This window comes from Synchiropus splendidus, chromosome 12 (genome assembly GCF_027744825.2).
Source record: "Synchiropus splendidus isolate RoL2022-P1 chromosome 12, RoL_Sspl_1.0, whole genome shotgun sequence".
Lineage (NCBI taxonomy): Eukaryota > Metazoa > Chordata > Actinopteri > Syngnathiformes > Callionymidae > Synchiropus > Synchiropus splendidus.
Window position 1 is genome coordinate 9,272,594 of NC_071345.1, and position 27,147 is coordinate 9,299,740.

Here is a 27,147-nt window from a genome sequence, read left to right on the forward strand (position 1 = left end):
TGATGCAACGGAGAACGTAGAATCGATCAAATCCCATTATGATAAAAAAACATATACTCATAAGGACAAAAAAAAGTCCTGCCGGTTACACACCTGTGCCTCTCAAAGCCCTTATGTAAGGAAAGTGGAAGGACGGAAATGAACGATTCTATTATGTTATGCTTTTGAAAACTAGGGATATAATGAATTTTCAGCGGAATAATCTGGCAGCTCAATCCAACATCCACAGATGTGCTGCGGTAGAAATCTGGCAACCGTCTTCCTGCGGTTCCATTTTTGTATTTGTAAAACACATTCTATTATTTCACGTTGTTGACTTGAAGCAAAAGTGTTCAGGCCTGCTCTGCATGTTGTCTGATAGCACCATGGCTTCACTCCTCATTCAGACATGCTTTTGACTCACTTCACCACCGAAGCAGAATGGTCATTGATGTTTTAGTACGCACAAGCATTCACTCAAACAGACCCCGAGAAACATAATGGATAGCCACACATTGTGGAAAAAAACTAGGGATTCTTTTGCCAGTCGACTAGTCGCTGACCCGATGACCTGTACGGGTTGATGAACACAGCAACATGTCTGATTGTAGTGCTGTAAATAGAATATAAATACAAAGAAAATGCATGTAAAGCATTGTAAACACTTTGCAAATTGTTAAATACTTGAATTTGAATTCCTGAAAATGTGGTGTGGAAGGTATGTGTCATGTGAAATGGTGCCACACTTGCAATGTTGTGGCTCACAATGGTCACGTAGCCTCATCCGTTTCTCCTCTTACAGCGGATTAGATTTCCAATATTTGCTCTAAGAAGGTGAGTGATGGATTTTGTTGTTGTTGTTGTTGTTGCCATTCTCCGTATCCCCTCTCAGCTACTCAAGTACTGAGTATGAGGAGAAAATCACAACAATTTCAGACAAAAATTTGGAAACCACCGCCTCTAAAAAAACGCAAAACCACAATTAAGAGCTTTTCTAAAAGCCTCCATTCACTGCTGAGTGCGAGCAGCTTGTGCTAGCTCTTACTTTAGATGACAACACTGGTAGAACACAAACACGCCGGAGATTATCTGCACCATTTCCCTTTTTCATTTCTGATTTAACTCCTAATGTTCTCGATCGAGCCAGCGAGGGAGTCTCAGCAGGGGGGAGCATCGCGCCAGGAGCCAGCGTCCGCGAGTCACTCAATGTGTTTTGGTCTTTTCGGTTGCTGGATGATGGATTGCCAGGACCGGGCATGGCTGATTACTTACTGGATTACAAGACATAAACGCACCGAACACGCCTGTCATTTCACAGAAAGAACCGACATGTCTCATGGAAATGCTGAAGACAGTGGAAAACTATTATCTCAGCATTATCACTGTACATAATCTTAATTAGTGTTGCGGTAATCTAGTTTGTGATTGTCACTTAATCGGAGAGTGGATCGTGTCACATCAAGATAACACACTTCCACACACACGACCGAAGGAAAGGCCATGAAATGAGAATGAAACAGGTGCTTTGACTGAATAACCAGCAGTGGAAACTGGAGGAGGCATTAAAACAGCTAGAGATGCTTCAGTCACAGCACAACTGCCTCCAATACAAGCAGCACTTGTTTATCTGGAAGAGATGACTCACCCTGAGCTACCGCTAGCTACAGGAAACCTTTGCGAATGAGTCACCACCTTTATTCTGTAAGTAGCCATCGTGAAAGGAAGGATTTATGAAATGTATTTGCTGTGAAAAAGATCGTTTTGACAGCAGTCTTTGCACAAAATGAAATAGCTTCCATGATGTTGATAAGATTTACAAGTGCCCTGACAAAGTATGCGCCTCCGTGTATAGTTTATATTAAACAATAAACTCTTGAAATCATTGTGGAGATGGGCTACTACTAGCTGCTAGCTAACTCGCGGCTAACCTGGCTAGCATGTTCTGGAAGAGTAGTTTGGGTGACAAAAGGTGTAGAAAATCAAGGGATAGCTACTTACAGGTTGTTTTTAGTGTCCAAACTTGGAATAACACAAGTCCACAGTCTGGAATGTACAGAGAAACTTCATGCTTCCCTCTGTTGTGTAGATTAGCATGTTGCCTTCGGGACTGTTTGTAATTAATAGCTTTCGTTTTAAAATCCTAAATAATATAAAAAATGATTTCAGATGTCTAGAACAATCTACCCGACTAATAGGGTATTTAAATGAGCTAATTAAGGTTTCATAAAAAAAAAAAAACAATCTGGTTTTCTACTCAAAATAATAAGTAACAAGTATTTTTTTAATAAAATACAGTGGCACCTCAGTTTTTGAATGTCCCAGACTTCCGAACGAAAATTTTGAGATATTTTTGCTTCTAATTTCGAACGAAAATCCAGAACTGAAACGCCCCTGAAAAAAGCCGAAAAAAAACATAACGTGTGCGGACTGATCAGCTGACCCATAACGCGCTTTGTTATTGTTTATATCTCAGCCTCTGTATGCAGACGTGTCCCATTAGCTACATTTACTGACTGTTTTTTCTTCATATTGAGGTGTAAAACCTTTCCTGTCTCCGCACTGGACCGTGGTAGAGTGTCACAGGGGAGGCGCTCGCTCTCCACACCTCCACTCCAGGGTTTGATGTCCTGTTGTGGGCTGGAGTTGGGACAGGGATGAGGCGAGTCTGGGACAGAGCGTGACTTGGTTTATGACTTTGTCACAGCCAAACTGCACAGAAGCGCACATTCAGAGCTGGACACGCACCGGGCACCTCTTCACTTCTGGAGAGACGTCACTCACTCGGCAACCCCTCCCACATGCAGCGGCCACACACATAGAGGAACAGCGCACCTGCAGCAGACACTCGACATTCACTCCTACAAAAGCCTATTTTAAGGCTTGGAACGCATTATTTCCTTTTCCATGACTTGGAATGGGAAAAATCGATTCAGATTTCGAACAATTCGCTTCTCGAACGGCCGTCTGGAACAGATTGTGGACGAGAACTGAGGTACCACTGTATTCCACTTTAATATCACTAATTAAAAATGTTTTAACTTGAAAACAGTTAGAGGTGAAGGCACACTGTAAGCAAGAATCATCTTCAGCATGTGAATTCACTCATATAATTTGTATATTATAACATCACCACATTGAAGTTACAGGTGTTAAAACATTAATTTGAAGCACAATAATAATGATCCTTTAATTTTTTTCTGCCCTTAAAAACAGCATTTTCTCAGGTGAAGATTATTAGACATATCAATAAAACACAAGTGCACAAGTGAATAGCAGAAGTCACCGAGGAGGTGATGTCACTATGGCGCCTGGAGAAGTGCCCTTTGCAGTTCTCTGTACCGGCAAAATGTATTCACACTTGCTTGGCTTCATCTTGGAGACAAGCATATGCTTCTGACCGGATCGGGTCGCCCCACAGGCCCGAGAGGAGAGCGAGAATGGCGGGTGAGGACTACGTTTAATGGATGCGACGCTGTAAAGAGTCAAGAAAATGTTTAAAATATCGCTGTATCAGAAAAAAGGCATTTTAATGTTAGTGTTATTAATTTCAAAAAACATATTTATGTTGACATTAAACCGTAAATGCATTTTTTAAAGAAGATTTTACTGTAAATTCAAAAAGAAATCGATTTTATTCCTGTTTTTTTTTTTCTTTTATTTATCGTCAGATTAAGGTCACAAACAGTTTTAATTCAGTAAATGACATTTTTTTATACAAACCATAATGTCAATTGATAACAGAGTCATTTTGCCATAAAAATTCCTCTTTAATTCAGACAAATATGTGTTTATTTTCCATGAATAGTCTCTTAGTAAAACAGAAAAACAGATAGATATATTTGTTTTTTTACATTGAAATGAACTTCTTAATTCAGAGGCGAGTTTCTCTCAAGTGATGCAACAGGCTTTGGCAAACCCTTATTTATTGAAATTCAACCGCGGTAAATAATTCTTTAATACATTTATGGCCCCGCTAATCTTCGATCCACTCCTGTCTCCAGATACTATCGATGATGGTCTGACAAGACTAAAAGACTGAACGATGAAAGATGAACCCTACACAGCAGAGTTGGACGCCCACTTCCTCCCAGTTGTCAAAGTCTGAGGGCTGGGTGAGTATCTGCTACATATTTTGTCCACAAGAAGGGGCTACCATGATACAAATACTACAAAATTCCTTGTTGTTGTACAAAAACAAACATTTTTGTAGAAATCCTGTAACAGCCAACGAAAAGAATGCGAAGGACACGGTGGAGAAGGCGCTGAACTCAAGAGGTGGGCGACGTCAAAAGTTCTTTACAACAGCAGAACTTTGGCACGAGAAAGGCGTCACAGAGAAACAAAAGTCAACAAGATGATTCTCAATTTGAAAATGAAAGTGGTTTTTATACATCAGTCTAAAGTCAGCTTGCTTTGAGATGCCCAGATTGAAGCCACTGAGGGGAGAGACATATGGGGTCACACACATGGAGGAAAGACAAAAGGGTATTGACATCAACAGAAAAACTACATAGGGTGTTACTGTCACGATATTTTCCCTCCGTCAAAGGGTGTGTGTACATTTTGTAAAGTCCGTGTTCATTCATACTTTGTCCCAGGCCTGCTTCAAACTAACATGAATCGTCCTCTAATCCAGTCTTTCCTTAGAAGTGAAGTCACAGTGAGGTGACACTGCTCAGGCAACTATATTTCCACAGGAAACATCTGTCTACGTAAGCAAGTGGGTTCAATAGGAATCCTGTTTTGACGGCCAACCTCAGCCGGCGCTGAAGGTGGCGATGTTTTTCACCCGTTTCTCCCCCCCGTGTGGTTTATACTTAGGGGTATTATTGTTTTTTTTTTTTTTTTTGTCAGGGTGCGTTCAGAGTTTATGCCATGGTTTCCTTCCCCGGGAGTCTCCTGTCGTTGAACGTGTGCATGTTAATGACCTCCTCTGTCTTCACGATGGCGGGCGGCTGCGGCTTCTGTTTGAGACGGCGTTGGCACTTCAGGGACACTCGCAGCTCGTCCATCATGGCGCTGCAGAACGATCGCTGTAGCGGGGAAGAAGGGAAAGTTATGATGGATGCCTTCCAACGTGCTGTTCAGGAATATGCCATTATTATTAAACACCGGAGTGACAGCGACACAAAGCCACATAAATTATTGCGTATAATAAACAGTAGGTGGCGAGCATGTCTTCTTAAATCAATGGCGGGGCCATTAATTTTCCGGAGGGAGCCACATTAGCAGGAGCGCTCGGACTCTTTCGTCGGGATACGATTGTTAAAAAATGCTTCATGTTTTCCGAATCGCTCCTCGTGGCATTTTTTTTTCTCTGTGAGCTGGATAGATTGATAAAGTCAAATGGGTAGCATCACAGCAAGAAGGTCGTGGGTTCAAATCCAGCTCGAGGCTAGGATTCGCTGAATCTTCAGAATTGCTGGAGAGGAAGCAGAGTTTTTAAATGTTACGCATCTGAGAGATATCCACGAGCGATGACTCTCAATCAAGAGCGAGATTAACCCTTCCCTGCAGTACAAAGAGGCCACGAGGTCCCTCGGTGTATGAGAAGTTTCACCTCCTGAGCACCCCAAAGAGACGGCTTTATACTTCTATCATATCTCTCCCTCTTCTACTACCATGAAGGACGGTGATTGAGCAAGCGCATGTCAGAATCTTCACTCCGGAAGCTCAAACTGCTCACAAAACAAAAATATCACTCACAGAACGAGACATGGCGCTCAATATCTCAGTCCCCAGCATGTGTACCAGGGTTAGAATACACTTTTGGTGACACTTCACAGTACATTCACGGGGGGGTGGGGCTGCTTGGAGCGTGTGCGGCGAGGTTTATTGTTTATGTTTCAAAGTTAGACGCAAGTCAAAGTCTGAAACAATATTTTGACATTTTGCCAGAATAGCTCTTACTTTTCCGTCTTATTTCCATCTCAATAGCAGCTTGACCAAAATCCCAGCCAGTCCGGAGGCTCATTTGGTGAAGAGCCGCATGAAACTGGGGAAAGAGCCGCATGAAACCAGGCCTGGTTTATAATGATAAATGGTAACTATTAAATTTTATAATCGTTGCCATCATAAATCCTTACTGATAAATACATGCACAACTTCTCATCATATGATGAACATCTTTGGTTATTTCTGCCCATTTTTTCCCCCAATTCTCCAACTTGTATCATTCTATTATTGGTGACATCCATTATTCCAAAATTCAGAGGTAGTTGACAGTAATTGTCAGAGAGGGTGTGCTAGCGCTAGCTAATGAGTTAGTGACTGAGTTAGTGAGAGCAATTCATGTGATGCTTCAAGCTGTTGTTGTTATGGATGAGGATCTTGCCGTCTTTGGAAGTTTCTTGACGCCCATTCTGTGTGTATAATACATGGCGTTATTTCATGGGGCCCTACACTATCAATACACAGGCGTCAAGTATTAATATTGACGTAGGGCCGTTCTAAAATCATTTTCTGTCAAAAAACCTGCTTCAATTCTGAAAAGCGCAACATGATAGCGCTGTACGATGCAGACGCAAAGCTGGGAAAGGAACATGGTGAAGAAAAGACTTGCAAATGAAGCCAAAAGACGCTAAAGTGTTTTGTAAAATTCTAGTAAGTCTTTTCGAAGTGTTTTCAGAGAGTCTCTCGGTCTAAAAATGCGTTTGCCTCTGTGGGAAAAAGACTCTTTCTTGTATATTCAATACGAAAGACACCTCCTTGGTCCGCTAGTCTTTGTCTATGGTGAATACGCAAACCAGCAAAACATACGTTTTAGAAATCTTCCCTGCATGAAGTGTTAAAAAAAGTATATATGTTGTTTTACTTGGTTCTGATTCATGTGAAATTGGTAAACAATGTTTTGTACTTCCTCAGAGACGGAATAAGTCCGGTCAGTAGGCACAGATATAGTGATATTATCATTATCGTGGGCAAAATATCGCGATCGTGTCGTGAGGGAAATGTGAACGTTCCTTCCCTGAGCTGAGCTCCTTGAATACTTTCTATAATTCCACACAGCTCAATGAACAACCATATCTTAATCTAGCATAACTCTGGCCATATTGTTTGATATTATTAAAAATACATACATGTGAGACGTGATTAAAAAATGTAATTAAGCCCACAGATTTTAATAATTCAATACCACTCATAAGCTGTCATGCATGATAATAAACATGTTCTACAAAGCTGTATGTAGGCATTATAGCCTCATATAAATGCAGTAATAATGCATCATTGATGAGACCTGGAGCTAAAGCGCGGACATTATGTCTTTCTAACAGAAACACTTGAGGCTTCATCGAGCCCAACACTTCCTCCAAACTTCCCCATGAAGTCATGGAACAACAAGAATGAAAAACCAAAGTGACTGCAAACATTTCCATTAAACAATGGTCAAGTCAGTAAGAGCTGATGCCGCCTTATTTCTGGTTTCACCAGCTGCCAAAAGCCCAATCCTCAGAGAAACGTTTTGCTCTTTCAGACTCACGCATGGATGATACAGATAAAGCACAGCACCCTGAAGAATCTAAAAATACATTATTGCTCCTTCAATCATCTCCTTAAGCCTGATGTAACTTCTATAATGAGCCTGCGACGGCGGGGCCTTATATTTGCTGTGAAATCCTGTAAAATGCCAATAAGCCTGCATGTCAACAAGATGAATCCCTAAAAAATTTTCATTAAATCAGATCCTGATCCTCGGAGGGCGTGGGCGGGAGGCTGCTGAGCAGGATGCCAGCTAATATTTCTCCGTTTAGCGGTGGGTGTCAGTGAGGGACACCTTTGTTGTTTTTGCTGCGTTTCGTTTGGGCTCCATATGAATGAAATGGGAAATAATAATAATAATAATAATAAAGGACAGAGAGGGAAATGAGATGGGTAATATTGCGGCGGGTGAGATTGTCAGCTGCGGCAAGTAAATTGCAATCGCCTCGGCCGCCTAGATATTGTGACATTTAGAGTTATCTGAATATTGTGACCCAGTCCTGCAGCGGCAGATAAATAATGGCTGAGATGTCACGGGAAACGTGTGCTGCCTGCGACAAAATAAAACTAATTGCGGCTGCAAAGTAACACGCCAGCGCAGAGTGCTAATTCTGCTGGAGTGAATTATTAAACTCGCCGTCAGAAAGACCAAAGCAATTATCTTAAATGATTAATTGCAGAGGTTAGCTCGCTGAAAAACCTTCTGTTGGACCTGCGTGGGAAATAGAGCAACTTTTATCTTCATTCCAAGTCCTATTGTTAACAAGAGCTATGAAAGGGCAGGTGGGTCTGTTACACAGCGCTCCCTCTTGGGCTTTACATTTTCCATCACGCAATTACGTGTTTTAGCGTGAGCACACTGTAACCTACATTACCTGTTAAAAATAACATTTGAGACGAATGCAAATGTCTTGGAAAGATGGAAAGAACTGACGCCCTACATTTGGTGCACCCAGCGTTAAGGGATGTGACTGAGAGCCGTGCTCTGGCTCATTGCTGGACTGGCAGAAAGCGGCTCGGGGTTGGCATCGGCCCACAGCTGGGAGGGGTGCGGAGGTCCGGCCTTGGAGGACTCAGTGGGCAATGATGTGTGCAGCTCGGGGCGGCTCACGGCACTAGAGTGCTGCAATGGAGGGCGGAGTTTTGTGTGTGTGCCGGGTGCCAGCAGCGGCACGGTCAATTGCCCATGCACACATTTTGGCACCAACTTGCGGCGTCAGGTCAAAGGGGGAGGAGAGGTGAGCACATACGAGTAGAAAAGCTTTTGATATCGTTCATTTTTATTGGAGGACTGAAAGGTGTAGCGGAAGTTGCTGTGCAGAAAGCTCTCAGCAAGGCATCATGGGAAGTCAAATATTGGATAAAATGAAAGTTGCTTTGGACTCCAGGGAGCGGCGATGGAAGACATAATTCGCCCTAAATTGATGTATGCTAGTCAAAATCGCCATGATATGATATTGACAAAAACCGGTGCATGCCGCCCGCAGGCCGCCGTTCGTCTGGTTTAAGCGGTGGTGGTAGCACTGACAGCCTCTGGTTAACTGCCGGGTTGTTTCTTGATCCCATGGGTCGAAGAGATCTCCGAGAGCTACTGGCGAAAACAAAATATCAAAATCGAATGTGGGTGTAAACTGGAGGGCTTCATCAGTTTTGAAGTATAAGCCAGTGAGAGAAAACTCCTGGTGTTGTGCACAGTTCGAGCATCAAACTAAATGTGTGCATCCTTCATGCGTTTCTGACCATAATTCACACAGAAGTTCCTCCACATGACGTGGTGGGTGGTCATAATCTTTTGGCTGTGAGGACTCAAAGATTCCGGATTTGTTATTCTACACATGAATCAAATCCCCTCCGGTACGTTCGGTGTCTAAGACTATTAAAACTCTGTCGCCCCAAAGCTCAACACTTGAAGGCATTTTACATGGTGCCTTAAAAACATGGCCGCAATTGTAAAAACCATTTCAGTATGGAATTGACTGGAAGAGATTTGAACCGAACTTGACAGGTCAATTTTCGAACTATTGTTACGCCGCACTGCTTGACCCTTCAAGTTAAGCCGTGTGGCATAACAATAGTCAAAACCGGTTTGGACTCCTTCACTGACTTCCACAGAGGAGAGTCTCTTCTAGAATGATCCGAGCTCTATTTTATAACGTAAACACGTACCTTCTCCAGCTGTGCGTTCTGCTTGGACTTGTACAGAACTTCGCCCACAGCCACGAACACGGACAGTACCAATCCGGCCGCCAGCACGATGAAGATGCCCCCGATGTTCTGTACCCCCAGTGCGCTGGCCTCCTTGCTCTCCTCCTCCGGACAGCCGTTCCCTCTCCACCACTTCTCCTTCATCATGTGGAGCTTTCCTTCCTCCTGCAGCTGCAGAATGGCGATTGTGATCTTATCTCTGTACGGGGAGCCTGCAAAGAAAGAGAAAAACTGCAGTGAAATACCAGAGCGGTTGTTCAACTGACTAAAGACAGTTTGATGTTTAGAACCTCTTTAATCTTTCTCGCCGTATATAGTGACAGCGTCGAGTGAACCCACAACTCTTGCATTGATAAGAGTATAATAACAGGTAAGCACTTCCTTGGGTGACAGTCATTCATTTCCCTCCGCCTCCTCCCTTAACGGTGGGACTGGAGTTTTATCTCAGCGACGTGGGGCAAGTGGCGCGGGGGAGAGATATTCAGCATGTGTCAAACCTAAGGCCAGGGGGCCTAATCTGGCCCACCGAGTCATTTTATGTGGCCCACAAAGCAATATGTAATTTGCTACGTACAAGTACCAGTTAGTACACTACACAAATTTAAGGTTTAATAAAAACTTCAGTGTATAAGCTTTATGTTTGATAAGCCGAAGAGTACATGTGGTAATAATTGATTATTTATAATAATCGTATACGACATAGTACTTTAAGTGATATGTAAAAAAAATAGGCATCAGCGCATCTTCTAGGCTCTGTGTTGCCCAAAATGCACAGTCTCGTCTTATCGCTTCAATGACTGTAACCAGTTGCAAGCTATGTAGCGCAAAGAAGCTAATAAAGCAGCCACAGAAGATAAGGACAGAATCCGATCATAGACAGGCTAAAAAAAGCATCGGAAACGTGCCAAAATGTGCGTGTAGATTGGCGGGGCCTTTTTTAAAATGGAGAGAACTGTATCGGTCCGAATCTGTTCGCTGATGCTAGTGTGTAGCCTTCTGCTAACTGTCGCTACAGGCCATGGCTGCAGGTTCAAGTGTGCCGTTTTACCTTGCAGGTGCAGTAATTGAATGAGCCTGCTCGCAGTTTCGGATGACACCCAGCCTCATGTGGATGAGACTAAAAACGAATGGATGAGTCAATTGTTTTTACCACTCCTTTAATTTGGGAACGTCTGGAAAATGTAAAATGTATATAGATGTAAGGATATGGACGTTTGCACTACCAGAAAAGTTGAAATTATAACCGTTCAAACTGACCATGCTCATGACTACTGCCACTCCATTTGGACTCTGATTTCCTCTCAAATAAACAGAAAGAAAAAAAGTTCCCCCCACAGCTTGTGTTAAAAATGCCCCCCCCCCATGTTACTGAATTTCACATCCTTGATACAGAATCATCAATTTTTACACTATGTTTTGAGCGGCTGAGAGGAAACCCACACGGGAACATGTGTGGGTACATGAGCTGCCAGAGCTGCCTGAGCGCTGGACACAAACCAGCAGCCTCCTGGCACCGTCACCCCAGAACTGACTCCCAACTTCTCTCTCACCTCTAAACGTTTGCGAGCAACAGGGAAAAGCAACTGTTCCGAACATTATTCATGCATTTAGAATCCTAATCTATCAGAGTGGAGCTATCATGTAAATAGCATAATGAACTAAAGACGCCGTATCTTTATTCAGTGGGAGGAAGCTGGAATTAGCGAGAACGGCATTACGGAACAGCGGGAGACGCCGTGTTCAAAGGAGGAGTAATCAGCAAGGAGCAGAGTGGGGTCCTGCTTCCCTCCTACATGCACAAATGTCCCATGGAGGCGCACGTTACCCTCAAGTAGGCCACGACAGACTGCCATGTTTTATTTATAATGGCTTGTAATAATTTGATTAAACATCCCACATGCAATGAACAAGGTCTTACAGTCCCTTTTTAGATATTCGCTTGTTTAAGCCTTTGCAGCGAGCACATTGGTGTGTTGTAAATCATTTCAAGGGCCTGGTTATATTTGTTTATTTTAAATCGCTGTCCTAGAAGGGCTTGTTAATGTTGCCGCTGCCGAAAATACCCAGATGTGATTTTACACTGCAATTTAGACCATGTTTTAGAGATTCCATTTCTTTTATGAGGGCCATTTTGGGCACTGCTCTAAATGGCTGTAACAGTTCATTTATTTTGACCCTTAAACGGCGGCACAATATTGTGGCTTCAGAACTGTTGAAGACGTCCCTTAACAGGGATGGAAGGAGTCGAATCTGGACACGCACACATCTGTTCTGTGGGGCTCTTCTGGCTAGAGGCTTTCGGGGACCCAATCTTGACCGACTGACTGTGTGCTGTTTCCTACCGTCTCGGTGGCTTGATTTCTTTGTACGGCTGGCTATCATGACTATATGACCGTCAGCTAATGGTGGGGCTATACCCATTACTTTTAATGGGTTCTCTCTATGACTGTGTGAGTCATAAACTTTGTCCAGGGGCTCCTCCTTTAACTGACTCTGACCTGCTGCGGGTTTCTTCCTCCCTCTGACTGAGGGCCTGGTCCAACGTCTGTTCTATTGGTGCCTCTGAGGGGCTTTCTGCGGTTTAATGTGAGGGCTCTTCCTTTGGTTCAAGTGCTGGTGCTATGCTCCTCTTGCATTCTAAATAAGGCACTTTTTAGGATTGCTCTGGGGCTGCTCCTGAGGGCACCAGTCTTGTAGGGGGAATACGGTTGAAGAACTTCTGTTAGAGTCACTTTCCCCGACTTTTCCTTTAGTAACGATTGCTATGAGGCGCTCGCTACAGCTCACTAGTGTTTCTTTCCTTTTACCTTTTTCCCCCGTTATTGCTGTAGGGTTTTTATGTGCTGGCGTCGGGGCGGCTCCCAAGAGCGGCTGGGGTAGCTGGTGGGGGATTAGTACCAGTCAGAGCCTCAACGCAGGTACTGTGAGGCTCTCATAGCTGGATTAGGACGCATCTTATAGCTGTCTGGATATCTTTCCACAGTCTCCCCTTAGCCTCTTAATCCAAAGCGACTTACGGCAATTGAAAGTGAGCATTTAATGGGCCTATAGTCATAACTTCAGTTCCTCTTTAGTTACTGCATCTTAAACCTAAACCCCAATCTCCAATCGTCCTTGCTATTAATGTGACATTTTTTGAAGACGTGCCAGACGACTTACGACCATCCGATTATCCTAAAATGTGTCCGCTCTTGGGATGGACCAAGTCAGAAGTGAGGGTATTCGAGGGTAAGGCTCTTCATCACAGAAAAAAAACAGAAGGGGTTTCGTTTCTTCATTCTCGCCGTCTTCTCGTCGTGAACATAGAAACATTTTGTCCTTGAAACTCCTGAGGCCAAAAACAAACAGCTTGAAAATGTGTGTTGTTCTTATCCAGCTTCAGCTGTCAGCCCCTTAGTTGATTCCCCTCTCGTTCCTCATCCATCATTGATCTGTTGTCATCCATCATCCTTTCATCTCAGCCGCCGAACATTTACCCCAACACAGAAGACGTTGATACAAATACTCAAAATTGGTGCAGATTTTTCTGCAGCACTTCTTCACATCCTCACGCCGGGAGTTTCCCTAGCTTGTGCAGTCGATCCGGAACAATCGCGAGTGTATTTGCATATGAACTCGCAAGTGAGAGGCATTTTATTTGAAGACGGGAGATCTATCACGAATCCGAGTCCACTGAATCTGGCTCCACTCATATTTCAAATGATAAATGATGGCTTAACAAAGCACTCCTTAGATAAATGCTAATAGGATGGGTCCTTAGAGAGGAGGATGAGGATATGGAAAGAGTGTCCCGCGCGGATGGGATGGAGCAGTGCTTGACACACCGCGCATACACAATACCGTACAGATGTTTAACACCCGGAGACATCCATCACTCCCACCCTGTCTGGTCTCAAGTATTAATACGATCACAGCTGAAGTCGATAGCTGGAGATGATGCATTTGCGTTTTGGGAGCGAGACGTAGGAAAGAAAACTGACAAGCACTAAAAGGTTAAGACTTATTATACCACTTGCTCTGGGTAAATGCTGGAATCGCCCTGCAGGGAATGAGTTGCCGGCCAAACGTTATAAGCGAAAGGTTGTGTGCACAACCAGATCTTCATGATATTTGGGACAAGGTCATGCAGAGAATCCCAAAGAAGGGAGAGCGGCAATCTGTCCGAGCGCAAGCTGAAAGCAGATGAGTGAAGAACGTTTGTGTCTGGAGTCTGTAATTTCAAGCGATTTATTCGGAGAAAAAGGGCAACCTCAGATTTTCACTTCAAGTTCTCAGGGGTTTAGAGGGCTGGAGACAATCCCAGCAGCAGGCCAGACCTTTCGCTCCGGAAACAATAAGACCAGCAAGCCAATACGAAAACCTCTCCTTCATCTTCCTCGGTATTCCCACCAGGACTTGCTCCTCCTCGACCAAGTCACGTCTTCCTACTCTCTCCATCTCCAATGCTCTCACTCAAGCAATGCCTTTCTTCGCCACATGCCCAAACCATCTGGCCTCCCTAACTTAGTCTGAAAGTAAACAAGAGGCGCTGCTCTTCACCACACAAAGAGTTATGGCTGAAAACTGACATTTGAAACTTACCCAGCCATTGTCGGAATTGTGAGAAGGAGCAAGACGGCATTTAAACAACCCCAGCTGCAACGATGAAGCCTGATGTAGTTACTACTTTACACAACCTCATGGAAGACACCTGTAACGTCAATCAGAGCCACATTTGTTGGAGTGTTTCTGTCAAAGATAGAACAGGAAAAAAGCAGAATGCAAGGGAGTGAACTTGACTGACTGTGATTCAGAAGAGAAAGATTCACAGTGATGAAAGTAGTTTACTCTATCAGAGAGAGAAATGAGGCTGCTTCTGTACTTAGAGACTTAGAGAAATATTGTCTCCAGTGGATCAGAAGAACTCATATAAAAGTAATGTAACTCACGAAGGCTGCCACCTGATGGCATCATAATATGCAAATTAGATGACAGACTTTACCGTCACAGCCAATATCATTACTACGCAAGATGGAGAAGGACGGAGCACCAAATTGACATACAGGCTGTTTTAAAAAAGTGTGTACATTGAGGAAGGGTTGCAGTAGAATGCCCTCTTGCTCGCAGATGAAACAGGGAATTATAATATAAAACTTCAATGTCTTCTGTTTCTGTAGCATTGTTAAGACAATAGCAGCTTCAAACACCATTGACATTGTATAAACATAAGTGTATCTGCTGCTAGTTTCCAGTGTAAACAAAAGGTGTTGGTGATAGCAGCTTTAGCGGCGACTGCCTTTGCGTGGGCCTTGTGCAGGCGCATTTTCCTCTAGCATTTTAGAATGTAAAAACTAAGGTGTAAGAGTGAGATGGTGTGGGAGGCTACCTGTGCACAACACAATCTGTTTCCTCAAACTTTTCTGTATTTCAACCTCCGGTAACACAAGTGAGTGGTAACAGCATCCAACCAACAGTGCTTTATGACAAATAAAACCACCTCTTTCATGAAGGTTCCTTCATTCAAAGTGCCATTGGCATTTCTGTTACTTAAGCAACCTTTGAGAGCAGGGGTGGGCCATGGTGTGGGGGCCATGGTGTGGGGCATCAAGTCAAAGTGACACTAAATGTAACTCCTATTTTGTGACTATAACGCAAGAAATGAAATAGCAAAAAGTGTACAAGAGACTCTTTATAATTCATAAAATCACAACAAATATTTCTTATTATATCTCTTTCTAGAAACAATATTTCATGTTAATTTACTAGCAACAGATAAATGGGAACCTAAATAAATAAATTATATATATATATATATATATATATATATATATATACATATATATATATATATATATATATATATATATATATATATATATATATATATTATGGGTTGGATAAAATAATGGAAACAAGCTATAGATAAATTTTGATATAATAATAATATACATATATATAAGTCAGTTATTTCAGTCAGCTTGATCTGACTTCACGAGGGCCGTATGTGGCCCCCGGGCCGTACTTGGCCCACGTCTGTTTTAGAGGAACATGGGTACTCTCATTTAAGAAAAGTTCTGATATGATAAAAACTGTTTTATGAATTCCCAAATCTCTGGTGTAAAATCATCCAAATTAATGAAGTGATTAAGTATCAAAAGGCTTTTCGCTTCATAGAAAAGGGATTTTAGGAGCCGCAATCTACTTTATTTTTGAAATAGTGTGCAATAAACATGGGTTATAGAGATTGAAATGACTAAGTGGGCGGCCATAACTTCTGCAGCCGACGTTTTAATTATTCGCCTTTCATGCATTTAAATACGTCGCCGCTTCTGATTGAGCGACAGAATGTGGATAAAACACGGCGCGCTGGACCGGCGCTCTTTTGACGTCCTGCTGTCCGTCTCAAGGGCATCGCCATCCCCGCCGCTCCGGGACTGTATTTCACTGAATCACTTGGGCTTTGTTACGGCCACAGCAATCATTGCATCCCTGCAGATCTATAACTGCCGCCAGCCGCACACCTCCCCCGCGCTCCGCCGTCCTCATCAGCAGATTTCAGCTCCAGATGTAGATGGCTTGAATGAATCCTCCGTATTTTGATGGTCGCCATATCATTGGTGACTAATGTGGCCATTAAAGCCAGTTGCATTAGACTCCCTGGCCTTGTTTTAAGACCAACCTTCACGGCTGCCGCGATTAGAACCGTCACCACCACGACCTGGCTGCTTTATTGAAACATAACTTGAGGAAACTGCAGACTCAGTTGTTGTTATTTAAAATATCAATGTATGCGCCTTCCAGTGGAGACCTCTCTTGCAAATCTCATGTATAGTTAAAGACACCGCTTCAGCTGTTGCAATGATCGTGCGTCCCCTTCACCGTTCCCTAAAAAACAAACTTTATAACTTTGGGACAGGGGCGGCTTGCTTCCTGCCCCGGGCAATAATTCACCGGATTATGTGTGAGAATCACGACTCTGTTGGCATCAGTCAATATTAGTGTCTGATTGAAACTGAAATGAGAAACTAACAAGTGGTGAATGGCCCGAGGACGATGGGACCCAGAGCAACTCAAGATATCGGCAAACCCTCCTCCCTGCTGCTGAGACTTGAGATCACACGCAGGAAAAACAGTACTCTGAGATACACATATTTCCAGGGATTTTAAAGCCCCAAACAGTACAGGGTTGATATGTAGAACCATATGGTTGCTTAATAGTAAGCCATAACCCTGGAGTACCAGCTGAGAGTAGGGCTGCTTTATAGTACTCAGTTAACCTTGTATGCTTTTGGACTGTGGGAGGAAACCAGACATGCAAACTTCACACAGAACGCCACTGCAACCTACTTGCTGTGTGGCAAAGCAAATTCAACCACTGTAATTCCGTACATAAGAGGTTGAAAACTGATGTTCACCGCCTCATGTCAGGTTGGCCTGAACTTGGAGACTCTTACTTTGAAGTTTCCAAATAAAGGTTTCAGTAGCACTCAACTAAAAAAGGGTGTGTTTGGCTCTAGCTTTGACCACAACTAAATTGGGAAGGCAATAACTTTCAGAACTTTTCAGACTGTTGAGGTGAGCTATCAGAGGAAGAATGGATGCTAGACAAAAATGATGTGACGAAATTCAAGGTCAAGGCCAAACATAAGCTACCAAACGAAACAAGTCCTCTCTGTCCCACCAACATCTATCGAATGAACACAACACTGTTCCAAAGCGAATGAACTTCATATTTAAATGAGGCCTATCAATCCAACGCACCCGACGCTTCCATCCATCTCTATTACATCTAGCCATCCATATAACATCTCCATTGTCATTTATCTAAACTTCTATCCTCACCTCCTTCATCACTGTCTGGTACTTGGCAGCATATGTCACAGATGGAACAGATGGAAGTGTACGACAGCAGTACATCAAGAAGTTGCCACTCCATTGGAATTGCGTCACCAACCACAAGGCCCGTCAGAACCATGTTGAGACCAGAGCATCCAGAGACCAGGATTATTTTGAAGAACTATGGTTTATTTTGCGTAAGGAAATGACTGTGTGCGCCTATGTGGCTGACTCATGCGTCTGTATTCTGCAGTTTGGTCTTGATCTCTGCATGCTCTGGTCTCAACATGGTCTGACTACAACACTACGTTGCTGTACATTTATCTGAAGCCAGACGTGAAGCTGGTGAAAAGGTTAGACAGTCAGTAATGTGCTAAGTTAATCGGTTAATATACTAGTAGAAGCAGCCCAAGGATGACGAATCAGGGACTGAGAGAAGCTTCCGATTACATGACTCCCCGGTGTTCACCTCAGCAGCCAGGTTTGTTGTAGATAGCGTTGATAATTCTGAGAAATCGTTACGAGTAGAAAGAGAGAGAAAAAACCCTGAGTTCCATTGGCCCGCGGCGGCTTTTGACCTTCTCCATGAATCCAACCTCTTTAGAGATTCTCTTTTCATTAAGCTGGACCGTTTTCACAGTTCACCCGTTCCAAGCGTGACATCGTCAATAAAGGTCGCCAGAGCTGTTTACGCTCATCTGCTGCGGCATCTTTCCTCGGAAATGAAGTGTTGGCAAACAAGCGTCTCACCCATGGGCGTTCCCACTCCGTAGGCTTTGGAGTCGATGAGGCCGCCGATCTGCGTGAGGTTGCAGTTGCGTTGGGTCACAAACTCGATGGTGGTGGACTCCATGAGGAAGGCGTAGTCTGAGGTCAGCACTCGCTGGATGCCCTCGTCCACGTTCTTGACCATGACGGACGTCCTCCTGCTGTTCATGAACTCCCACATCTTGTCGTAGGTGGAGATTTTAGTTTTCTGTGAATCGATTCAGTCATTAATGTGGGGATTTTTTTTCTTTGTCATCTCATTTCCATCCGTGTTTTCTCACCCATCCATCGTCTTCCCATCCCTCCCCTTGATAATCCATAAACACATCCATCTTCTCTCAATCCATCGCTCCACCAACCTTCCATCTATTCATTTTCAATATATCCAACTCAAACCAATCGCCGATCTCACTTTCACATCCTTCCATGCATGACTTCATACCTCCATTGATCCTTTTTAAAAAAACACTAAAATACATCAAGTATAAGTTAATTCCATCATAGTTACACAGTCATTCCACAATCCATCCATTCCTCCGTCTGTCTGTCCGTCCCGCCGACCAACCTTTGACAGGCCTATCTTGTTTATCCCACCCACATTGCTCATCCTTCAAAATCTATCCATCCCTCAGTCTTTCTTCCTCACCACAAGTGTCTGTCTGTCTTCACTCTCCTTTCGTCTTTACATCCATCCCTCTACCCAACCAACTCATGATAAGCCACGCCTACTCTCTATGCAATGTATGCATGCAATGTATTCCTCCTTCTGACCTTTCTCTCTTTCATCCATCCATTCATCCCTTCCTTCTTCACCTCCATCCATCTATCCAATTCCATTTGTTCACTTGACCGTCCCTGCTCTACTATGAATCCAACCCAACCAAAGAATGATAATAAGAGTACTTTTCTATTTTTCATCGGCCCACAATCTATTCATCCGCATGACCCTCCGTTCATCCACCCATCTGTCATCCTCCCATCCATCCTTCCATCCAGCCAATGTCATTCCAAGGTCCATCCACTTAAACAACACCTGTTCTCCAACATCCAACATCCATCTAAATAACTTCCTTGAACCTTTCTTTTGCACCCATCGGTCAGTCGATCCATCATCCCTCTATCTTTATATCTGATGTCACTCCGCTGGCGAGCCTTATGACCAGCCTCACCTTGAAAAAGGTCATGGTGGCGCCGTCCTCCACCACACCATAGAGGATTTTAGTCTGCTTGGCGAGATCATCTGCCGAGTCTATGGGGGACTCCATCCTCTCCACGGTGAGGAAGGCGGCCAGGTTGGCGGTGTATGAGGAGATGATGATGAGGGTGAAGAACCACCAGATGCCTCCAACGATGCGGGTCGACAGAGCCTTGGGCATGAGCTCAGATCCTGGGGTGAAGCAGGCGGCAGCGGAGGTGGTTAGGCTTCACGGCACATTTCATCTCAGAAAAGCTCCATCCTAACCTAACAAGTTCGCAACAATCACCGCCGCCTTGAGGGGCCTCTGGAGACAGACGCTCCGAGACCTCTCAGGAGACGCTCTCAAAACAAGATGATTGTCGCAATCTAAACATTCTTAATATCACCCATCTCAGTCAGGAGTGCTTTAAAGAATGCGGCGCTAAATAAGGAGCTATTAAGTCGGTCCTCAGGGAGTGAGGTGTTTTCACACTTCAGTCACACACAGGAGATTCAAACACATTGATCGTGGAGAGACGTGGCAGGCTGTTTGGGCCAGAGAGTCATGTACCCAAGGTAACCTCACATCCTGACCCCGCACCCCACTGGTCTCTCCGTGATGACAGGCCGCGCGCAAGAGGACAGGCGCCTTCTTCAAAAGCAGCATTTCTCAACCCAACCCAACTCCCGTCACAGCAGGCGTGAAAAACATTTGCTGAGTCTCAATTTGCATTCTTTTGTTCTATATACCATCATACATTTGATTTCAGACTTAGAATGTGAAAGTCACCCACATCACTTCATCAAACAGGTATCACCTTTTACCCGAAACCTGGTTGCCAACTTCTCTAAATAAATAAATAAAATAACGTAAATAATATGTAACGGAAATACAACATTTCTAGTTTGTGAAATTAATTGATATACAAAAGTGTGTTTTTTCATGCGCATATGTATTTAATTTCTATGGCAAAAAATATATGATCAAATAAAATGTAAATGCGCAAAATAATATTGAGTACATGCTTAGAGTTTCAAAAATAAAATTATAAAGTATTTCTAAATTTGGTCCTATTTAACGGAATATTATTGTATTTAGATTTTATTATTTGATCAATGTTGAAATAAACTTGTTTAAGTCAAATTTATGCTTAACACTAAACAGAAAAAAAATTGATGAAATGCGGGCGCTAGTGAGCAGCGACATGTAGACTCGTACTTAGCCTGAGCTCTGCATGAAAATAACAATTTAACTAAGTTCAACCTCCAAAGCAACTTTAATTTAAATACAAGTCTACTCCGACTCATTGGTGACTCTGGAGAAACAGATATTTTTGTGCTATATATGGAATATTCAACTGTAAAATGTACAGCAAGAACAGAATCAAACACGGAGCTAAAGCATCTGAGACGCAAACCAGAAGACGGCCAAAGACTTCCTGTTGCGAGTGTAATGGATGCAACTAAATTCTCCGTCTATCATGACAAAAATAGAAACCACTATTTGCACATACTAAACTACAAAATTTGTCCTCTGAATTACGACAAGAATTAGCATCAGTTTGTTCACAACTGCTAAGTGAGCTGGAGAGCAAACTAGCACAACATGCTACATCCATCCAAGAACTGGAGGACTACGCTCATATTATATCAACTACTAAATAAAATCTGAAATAAAAGAACAAATGGACATAGTCCTTCCTCTTCCTTATACTTATTTGCATCCCCAATATTCCTGCCTTGTATCATATCTCTAGCAGTGCACCGTCCAGAAATGGTGCAACAGGACATATCAGCCTGACATGTTCACAATGTTCCCTCGGGAGTACAGTCCTGATCCCTAAGAGCCCGGGAGTGGACTTTAAGAGGGAAGCCGTGTACCTTTTACCGAGCAGAAAAAGTGAGCACAGTCGTCACTCAAATCGGAACCCAAACCGCCGAGCATCTCTCTCTCCAGTTTGGGGAGTGCTCACAGGGGATTTCCTGGTCTGTGTTTAAGAGCGAACACAGAGATGAGAGACGGGCTTAAATTGCTGAGCACATGCTGTTCTATTGGAGCGTCCACCGATGCTACTGTCAATAAAGTGCAGGAGTAAATCTATAAACAGAACATGAAGCTGAGCTCCAGATTTGGGAGCTGGATATGCAGCAAATCAGACCCGATCCAGGACTGCGTTATTTTGAGTTCCCCTGATGTGTAGTGCTTGAAAGCAGTCTACTTTATCAGAGTATCGGTGGGTCAGGTTTTTAAAGAGATTTTATGATGTAGCCTTTTTTTTTTAACTCTTAATCAACGGAGAGCTTCATTTGCTCCTGTAATTAATGTTTGCTGCAGCGACACGCTGGCCACCGTTTCCTCTCGCCATTGCCAAAGGCACAAGGGATATATATTCATAAGTAGGTTTTTACGGTTTGTGGTGGATCGCGGGCGACCTCTCGGGTACCATACGCACCATGTGGGGAGATGCTATCGAGAGTGTTGACATTTCCAGACTGGTGCTTTCGTCTTGACATTCCTCCCGCTGTCAGCGGGGAGCAGCCCATCGTCTCTTGTTACAGAGAGGACGGTGTTGCAAGGCAGGGGGACACGGTGTAGTGCTCGGGGATGCGGCGATGAAAAGGGTCCGCGCTGTGGTCCGGCTCTCTCGCTCACATGCCTAGTTCCGCAGTGCGCAACCCCTCTTACAGCTCTCCATCAAACTTTTTTATCATGCATTTTTTTTGTCTTTAAAAGCTACAAATGGAGACACAGCATCTGCTTCTGGAGAGTTAGGAGCCTGTCGCTGTTGCTGCGGGCCTGAACCAAACCCAACCAACGTGAGAGACGCGTGGGATGCGGAGAGTCCCCCTTCGCAGGCTGAGGCAACTACCTTGCTGCATGAGAGCCCCAACTCCAAACCAGAAACTATTGAGCAGCGTAAAATTGTTTTCCACAACATCCGAGTCCGGGTTGCAGGGGTGCGGGTTGTACCACTCGTACGGGCTGAACCTGCGGAGACAGAGCAGAGGGAGACGGAGAGTTCAGCGCTCGGATTAAACTCACGTTTGTGGAACAAAGGGATCGCCGTCACCTGGAGGCTCCGGCTCCAGCAGAGAGAAAAGTAAATCATTCAGGCGCAGATCAACTTATTGGCATATTCAAATGCCATCAGTTTATTGTGCGGCCAGATCAATAGGCTGGAATAACACTGTCAGCGGTAATAATGTCGGGCGGCGTGATGATCTGCGGAGCTCATTTGGATTCACTGACTCAGGAGCCTTTATATCTTTTTCCCCAGCAACTCCAATTACGACGGCGTTCTCCTTGGCTGCCAGTTCTCCACCTTCCGTGCGTCTTCGCCGCCACCTCTGTTCTCCCCCAAACTCATTTGCTTTCCTCCTTATCCCCTCTCACAATGCGCCGTCATTCCCTCCACAACAACCTCATTTTTTCCTGGCTGATTGCCTTGATCCCCCTATGAGCGGCTTTTTTCCGTCCCCCTGCTTCCCTGCCACAGGCCTCCGGCTGATCTGTCAGTGTCTTCGGGTCAGCTGTGGACATTTCTCATTAATTATCTTTAGCTGAAGTGGCGTGGCATTAGTGCAAGGTAATTGGGTTAGCGTTAATCATCGGGAACTGATTGAGTTTGTGCTGAAGTGGTTTAGAGAGGGAGCTGCTGCTGATGCCCGGCGACTGCAGGGTCCCATCAGGTGAGGCCCACTCAGATCCCCCACCCCTCGCCCGCCAGTCCATCCAGACCAGTGGTGGCCAAACTTCCACACGAATTAACCGTTTAGGAGGAAGGGCTCGGTTTTGACTTCCAAAGTCGGAACGATGATGTTATGGCGTCAGCTGGTCCTGGGTCGGTCTCTGGGAGACCTTCAGAAGGCCTAGACCACCTCCACACAGGAGCGGCACTCTGCTTCTACACACAGAGAGAATACACCCGTAACACGCATCAGTCAAAAAGTTCCATCAGGTTGGTGGTTGAATATCAACAAAAGCATCTCTGGTTTGGAGATGGAAGAGGATTGTCGGAATATGATGCAGAAAGGTGTGTAAAACAACCGTGCCTCACCTGTTCAATACCGGGCCCCTACTCACTGCATGCGTTCTTCTAGGGGCCAAACCAGTTGCATTTGGCAACTTGAGACGAACGTGAATCCAGTGGCAGGGCGGGGCTAAAGGAGGGGTCGGGGCTAAGGGGGAGTGGGACAGGGCGGGTTGGCACATTTTAAATATGGACGGACCAGTACCAGTTCTGTTCTCTCACCAGAAGAGTTGAAGCCATCAGTCTCATTCAGAGTGTAGGGAGAAGTGTCAATTTTGATGGCATGAGTTCAGTTTTATAGAACGATTTTCTTTGTAATTCAGCACACATTTATTGCAAGTTATTATTTTTTTCACGAGTTGTTTTTTTTTTTGTTTCATATCAATGACCAAAAAGCATCTAAACTAGTTATTTTTTATATTTTTCAGTAATTTCATTCAATCTACAACATTTAAAATAAATTTTATTCATTTATTTATTTTCCATGATGAAAATACAACATAATTATAATATACATAATAACATAATATTTTTGCAATATTTGGAAGTTTAAGAGTCTCACATTTATTTGTTTATATTTTTTGCCACTTAAAAATACAACTTTCTTTCAACATAATTGAAAATAATTTGCTTAATTAAAACATACAGTGTATTTTTTTCACCAAATACTTTTTAAATTATTTTCAAATGCTTGACTAAAATTCAGTTTTACATAACAAAAATATTATAGATTTGAATTATTAAGTTGTGATGGAATTTTCCCCCATTTTTTTGTAGCTACATTTAAACATTACATGACATTATTTATAGCTTTTGGGGAGAATATTTTGCTAAACATTGCTCAGCAGTTGTTAATTTTCATTGCATATCCCCTCATTCGTATCAGTGCAGATGATTTATCACTTGTTGTTTTGTGGGTGTGTACTGAGCGCGTCTCCCCTCCGCAGCCGTTTCCTGGCTGGAGAATCATCTACAGCGACTGTGGCGACACACTATAATTCTTCCTGTCAACTCCATCAAGATGCCTGATTTGCGAGAATGCCAATGAGCTCGGTCTCCTTGGAACGGCAACAGCACAATGGCCTTGTGGTGCTGTGTGTTTGTGTGTTTCCATGTGCCTGTTTGCATAAGGCTCAGGCTGAGTGTGTGCGCATGTGCCGGGGTAGCTGTGTGGGTTTTGTCTGAGGCGCCGTATTTGCATCGGTTCAATCAAATCCATCTCAAATATTTTCTCTGATGCTTTATTTATGCGGCGGCTCGCAGATGCTCCACAAACGCTGCCGCCGCAGGCGAGCTGTCGGTGTGGATCGCGGTGCTCCACGCTAGCTTGTGGGTGTAAATCTATACAACGCACGCCTGATTGGATTTTGTTTGTCCCTCTCTCAGCGTACATGTGTATTCTGGAAGCATGATCGCCGCCTCGGTTTGACCTTTGCCTGAAGTCGGCCTGTATTCCTGTGGGCCGTGTTGTGCAGCAGGAACACGCGGACGTAAGGTCACCTCCTCACACGGAGCACGGGGGACATGCCGAATTGCACTCTGAATTCTAAAACGCAGCGCCGTCCTCTTCTCCTTCGTCTACCCTCGTCCTCACAAACACATCTCTCCATTTACTGTCTGCTGGATTCAATTACTGCGACTGGCGGCATAAATCTGTCCTTCTCTCGGGCCACGTGGCGACGTTAGCGAGCGAGTGGCGCCGTCGCCGTCAAACAGCAACAGCCTGTAATTACATGTAAACACGTCGTGACGCATCTTCCCTTCTCCCTGCCCGCGGACATTTGCTCTAACTGGATGTGAAGATTGTGACGAAAATTGGAGTTGTTTCTTACTGAAGTGGAGTCGTCTCGTTTGAGGGACCAAAACAAATACAAAAATCGGCTAAGGGGGTCACAGCACAGCGCCGGGGCTTGGAAGCAAACACAGCAATCTGCAGTAAGTCTGGGGGGAAACAGGGTCTTAGAAGAGCTCACGAGAGATTTTATACGAATAAGATAAAAATGACCAATAAAAAGCTAAAATAACAATCATAAGTGGCATAAAAAAAAAAGCAAGGACAGAAAAAAACAAAATTAATTGAGGAATTACTGCTTTATTAATTGATTTTTTTTGTTTTACGAAACTCAAGTTCATTGAAAAAAAAAAAAATTAATTAATATAATATATAATACATAAATATATATTAGTTAAAGCCACCACAGATATTTTAGTAATTAAATTATTTTTCTCAAAATTATCTGATTCATGTTTGTACTGTGTTTGGAAATTAAGGAATTATTAACATTTATTTTTTTTATAATGATTTCTTTTACTTATGGATTCATCAAATTGTTTTTTTTTTTGGTCAGGATTTTGTCCATTTTCCATCAGAGTAAATGGGTTGATGTTGCATAGAAATATAAATGGATAAATGTATTCTAATATATATACTTAATTTATATACTCAATTTTAAACATCTGTATTTTTAATTAAATATTTTTAATTATATTTATTATATAAAATATGTAAAAAATAATGTTTTATAATATATGTTTTTCAATTTTTTAAAGAAATTTATGTTCTTACTTTAGTTTTTTCCTTGGGCATTTTTATGACAGTCTGAGTGTCTCATGAACAAAACTAGAAGCTATTTGCAACTTTAATCATTTTCTTTGTTTATTTATTTATTAATATTCTTTGTATCTACTCATGTGTGGCTGAAGTCCCAGCTACGTGGGGCGAGAGGCAGGGGGCACACTGTAAAGCACTTTAGTCCATCACAGGTCAAATATGGCCTAAAAACCTCACAGAAACTCAAACGATTGAGAGTTCAGTTAACCTCTGTTGCTGTAGGACAGCGGGAGGAAACCAGAGTGCAAACAAAGTTTCCCCAGGCTGGACTCAAACCTGCAACTTTCTCACAGCGACACCAGCTAAACGGATGAAGCCATCAAAGACTTCCTGATGGTGCGTTCAAGTGCTCCGTAGAGACTCTCACTCATGCTGTTGCCTCCACATCACTTTGTGAAGAATTTCCACCCAGAAATAAACACATTTTTACGTAAATAATGAAGACAAACTGCCAAAGCATCCGATTCTCTCGACTCATCCGCGGTGAGTGCTCCTGGTTTCATCGTTAAATCAATTTGAGCACAGACTGAGGCGGAAAAGCAGCGCAGGGGAGAGCGTCTTTCTGCAGAGCGCAAAATGAGACATTTAGTCATGAAACAAACGTGTGTTTGTGAGCGCCAGTGTGTGGGAAGTGCTGCTTAGCGTTCCATTGTTGGAAACTGGGACTTCATGAGCTCCCTCCACAGGCTCTATTTGTGGAGCTTTAAAGGAAATCGAGCCATCAATTTAAGTGATCAATAATACAATTATGAGAGAAACAGCTCGATGAACTGTCACAAACACGGAGCGGTGAGGAATCACAGCAGCGACAATACGAGGAGCAGGTGAATGAAAGACTGAAGAAATGTCTCCGCGGAGGACGATATTTCAGCCCGAGCCTGGCGGTGAGAAGGTTGCTGGGTCGATTCCTCTACAGAGCCAGAGGCCTCCCTGTGCTTGTGCACTGCCAGGCACTCTGTTTTCCTCCCACTCTCTTGAAACTGCGGTTAACTGAGGACCTTAACACATCCATAGGTGTGAGTGTCTTCGTGGTTGTCTTTCCATATATAGATTGTCCCCTTCTTCAGAACATTGTAAGATGA

At 43.5% G+C, this 27,147-nt stretch overlaps 1 protein-coding gene and 1 long non-coding RNA gene across 4 annotated transcripts in view; one reads left to right on the forward strand and one right to left on the reverse strand.

The window, feature by feature from the left end:
* The first annotated feature begins 1,522 nt into the window (after window positions 1-1,522).
* On the forward strand, window positions 1,523-11,913 carry LOC128768668 (uncharacterized). Of its 2 annotated transcripts, none has more exons than XR_008416261.1 (3): window positions 1,523-1,680; window positions 3,981-4,091; window positions 11,347-11,913. It is a non-coding gene; the product is annotated as an uncharacterized LOC128768668 (long non-coding RNA). The 2 variants fall into 2 exon arrangements; XR_008416260.1 differs by lacking the exon at window positions 11,347-11,913 and adding an exon at window positions 4,190-5,759.
* The window catches only part of LOC128768667 (glutamate receptor ionotropic, kainate 2-like), a 103,138-nt gene continuing 79,605 nt past the window's right edge, over window positions 3,615-27,147 (reverse strand). Inside the window, exons 12-16 of one of the 2 annotated variants that reach the window (XM_053881686.1) lie at window positions 22,294-22,412; window positions 19,416-19,633; window positions 18,229-18,454; window positions 9,625-9,875; window positions 3,615-5,012 (exon numbers count right to left, since the gene is read on the reverse strand). In XM_053881686.1, the coding sequence (XP_053737661.1) occupies window positions 4,848-5,012; window positions 9,625-9,875; window positions 18,229-18,454; window positions 19,416-19,633; window positions 22,294-22,412 (979 nt within the window). In that variant the 3' untranslated portion in view covers window positions 3,615-4,847. The remainder of the gene's footprint in view (window positions 5,013-9,624; window positions 9,876-18,228; window positions 18,455-19,415; window positions 19,634-22,293; window positions 22,413-27,147) is intronic. The other variant, XM_053881687.1, reaches the window with a different exon arrangement.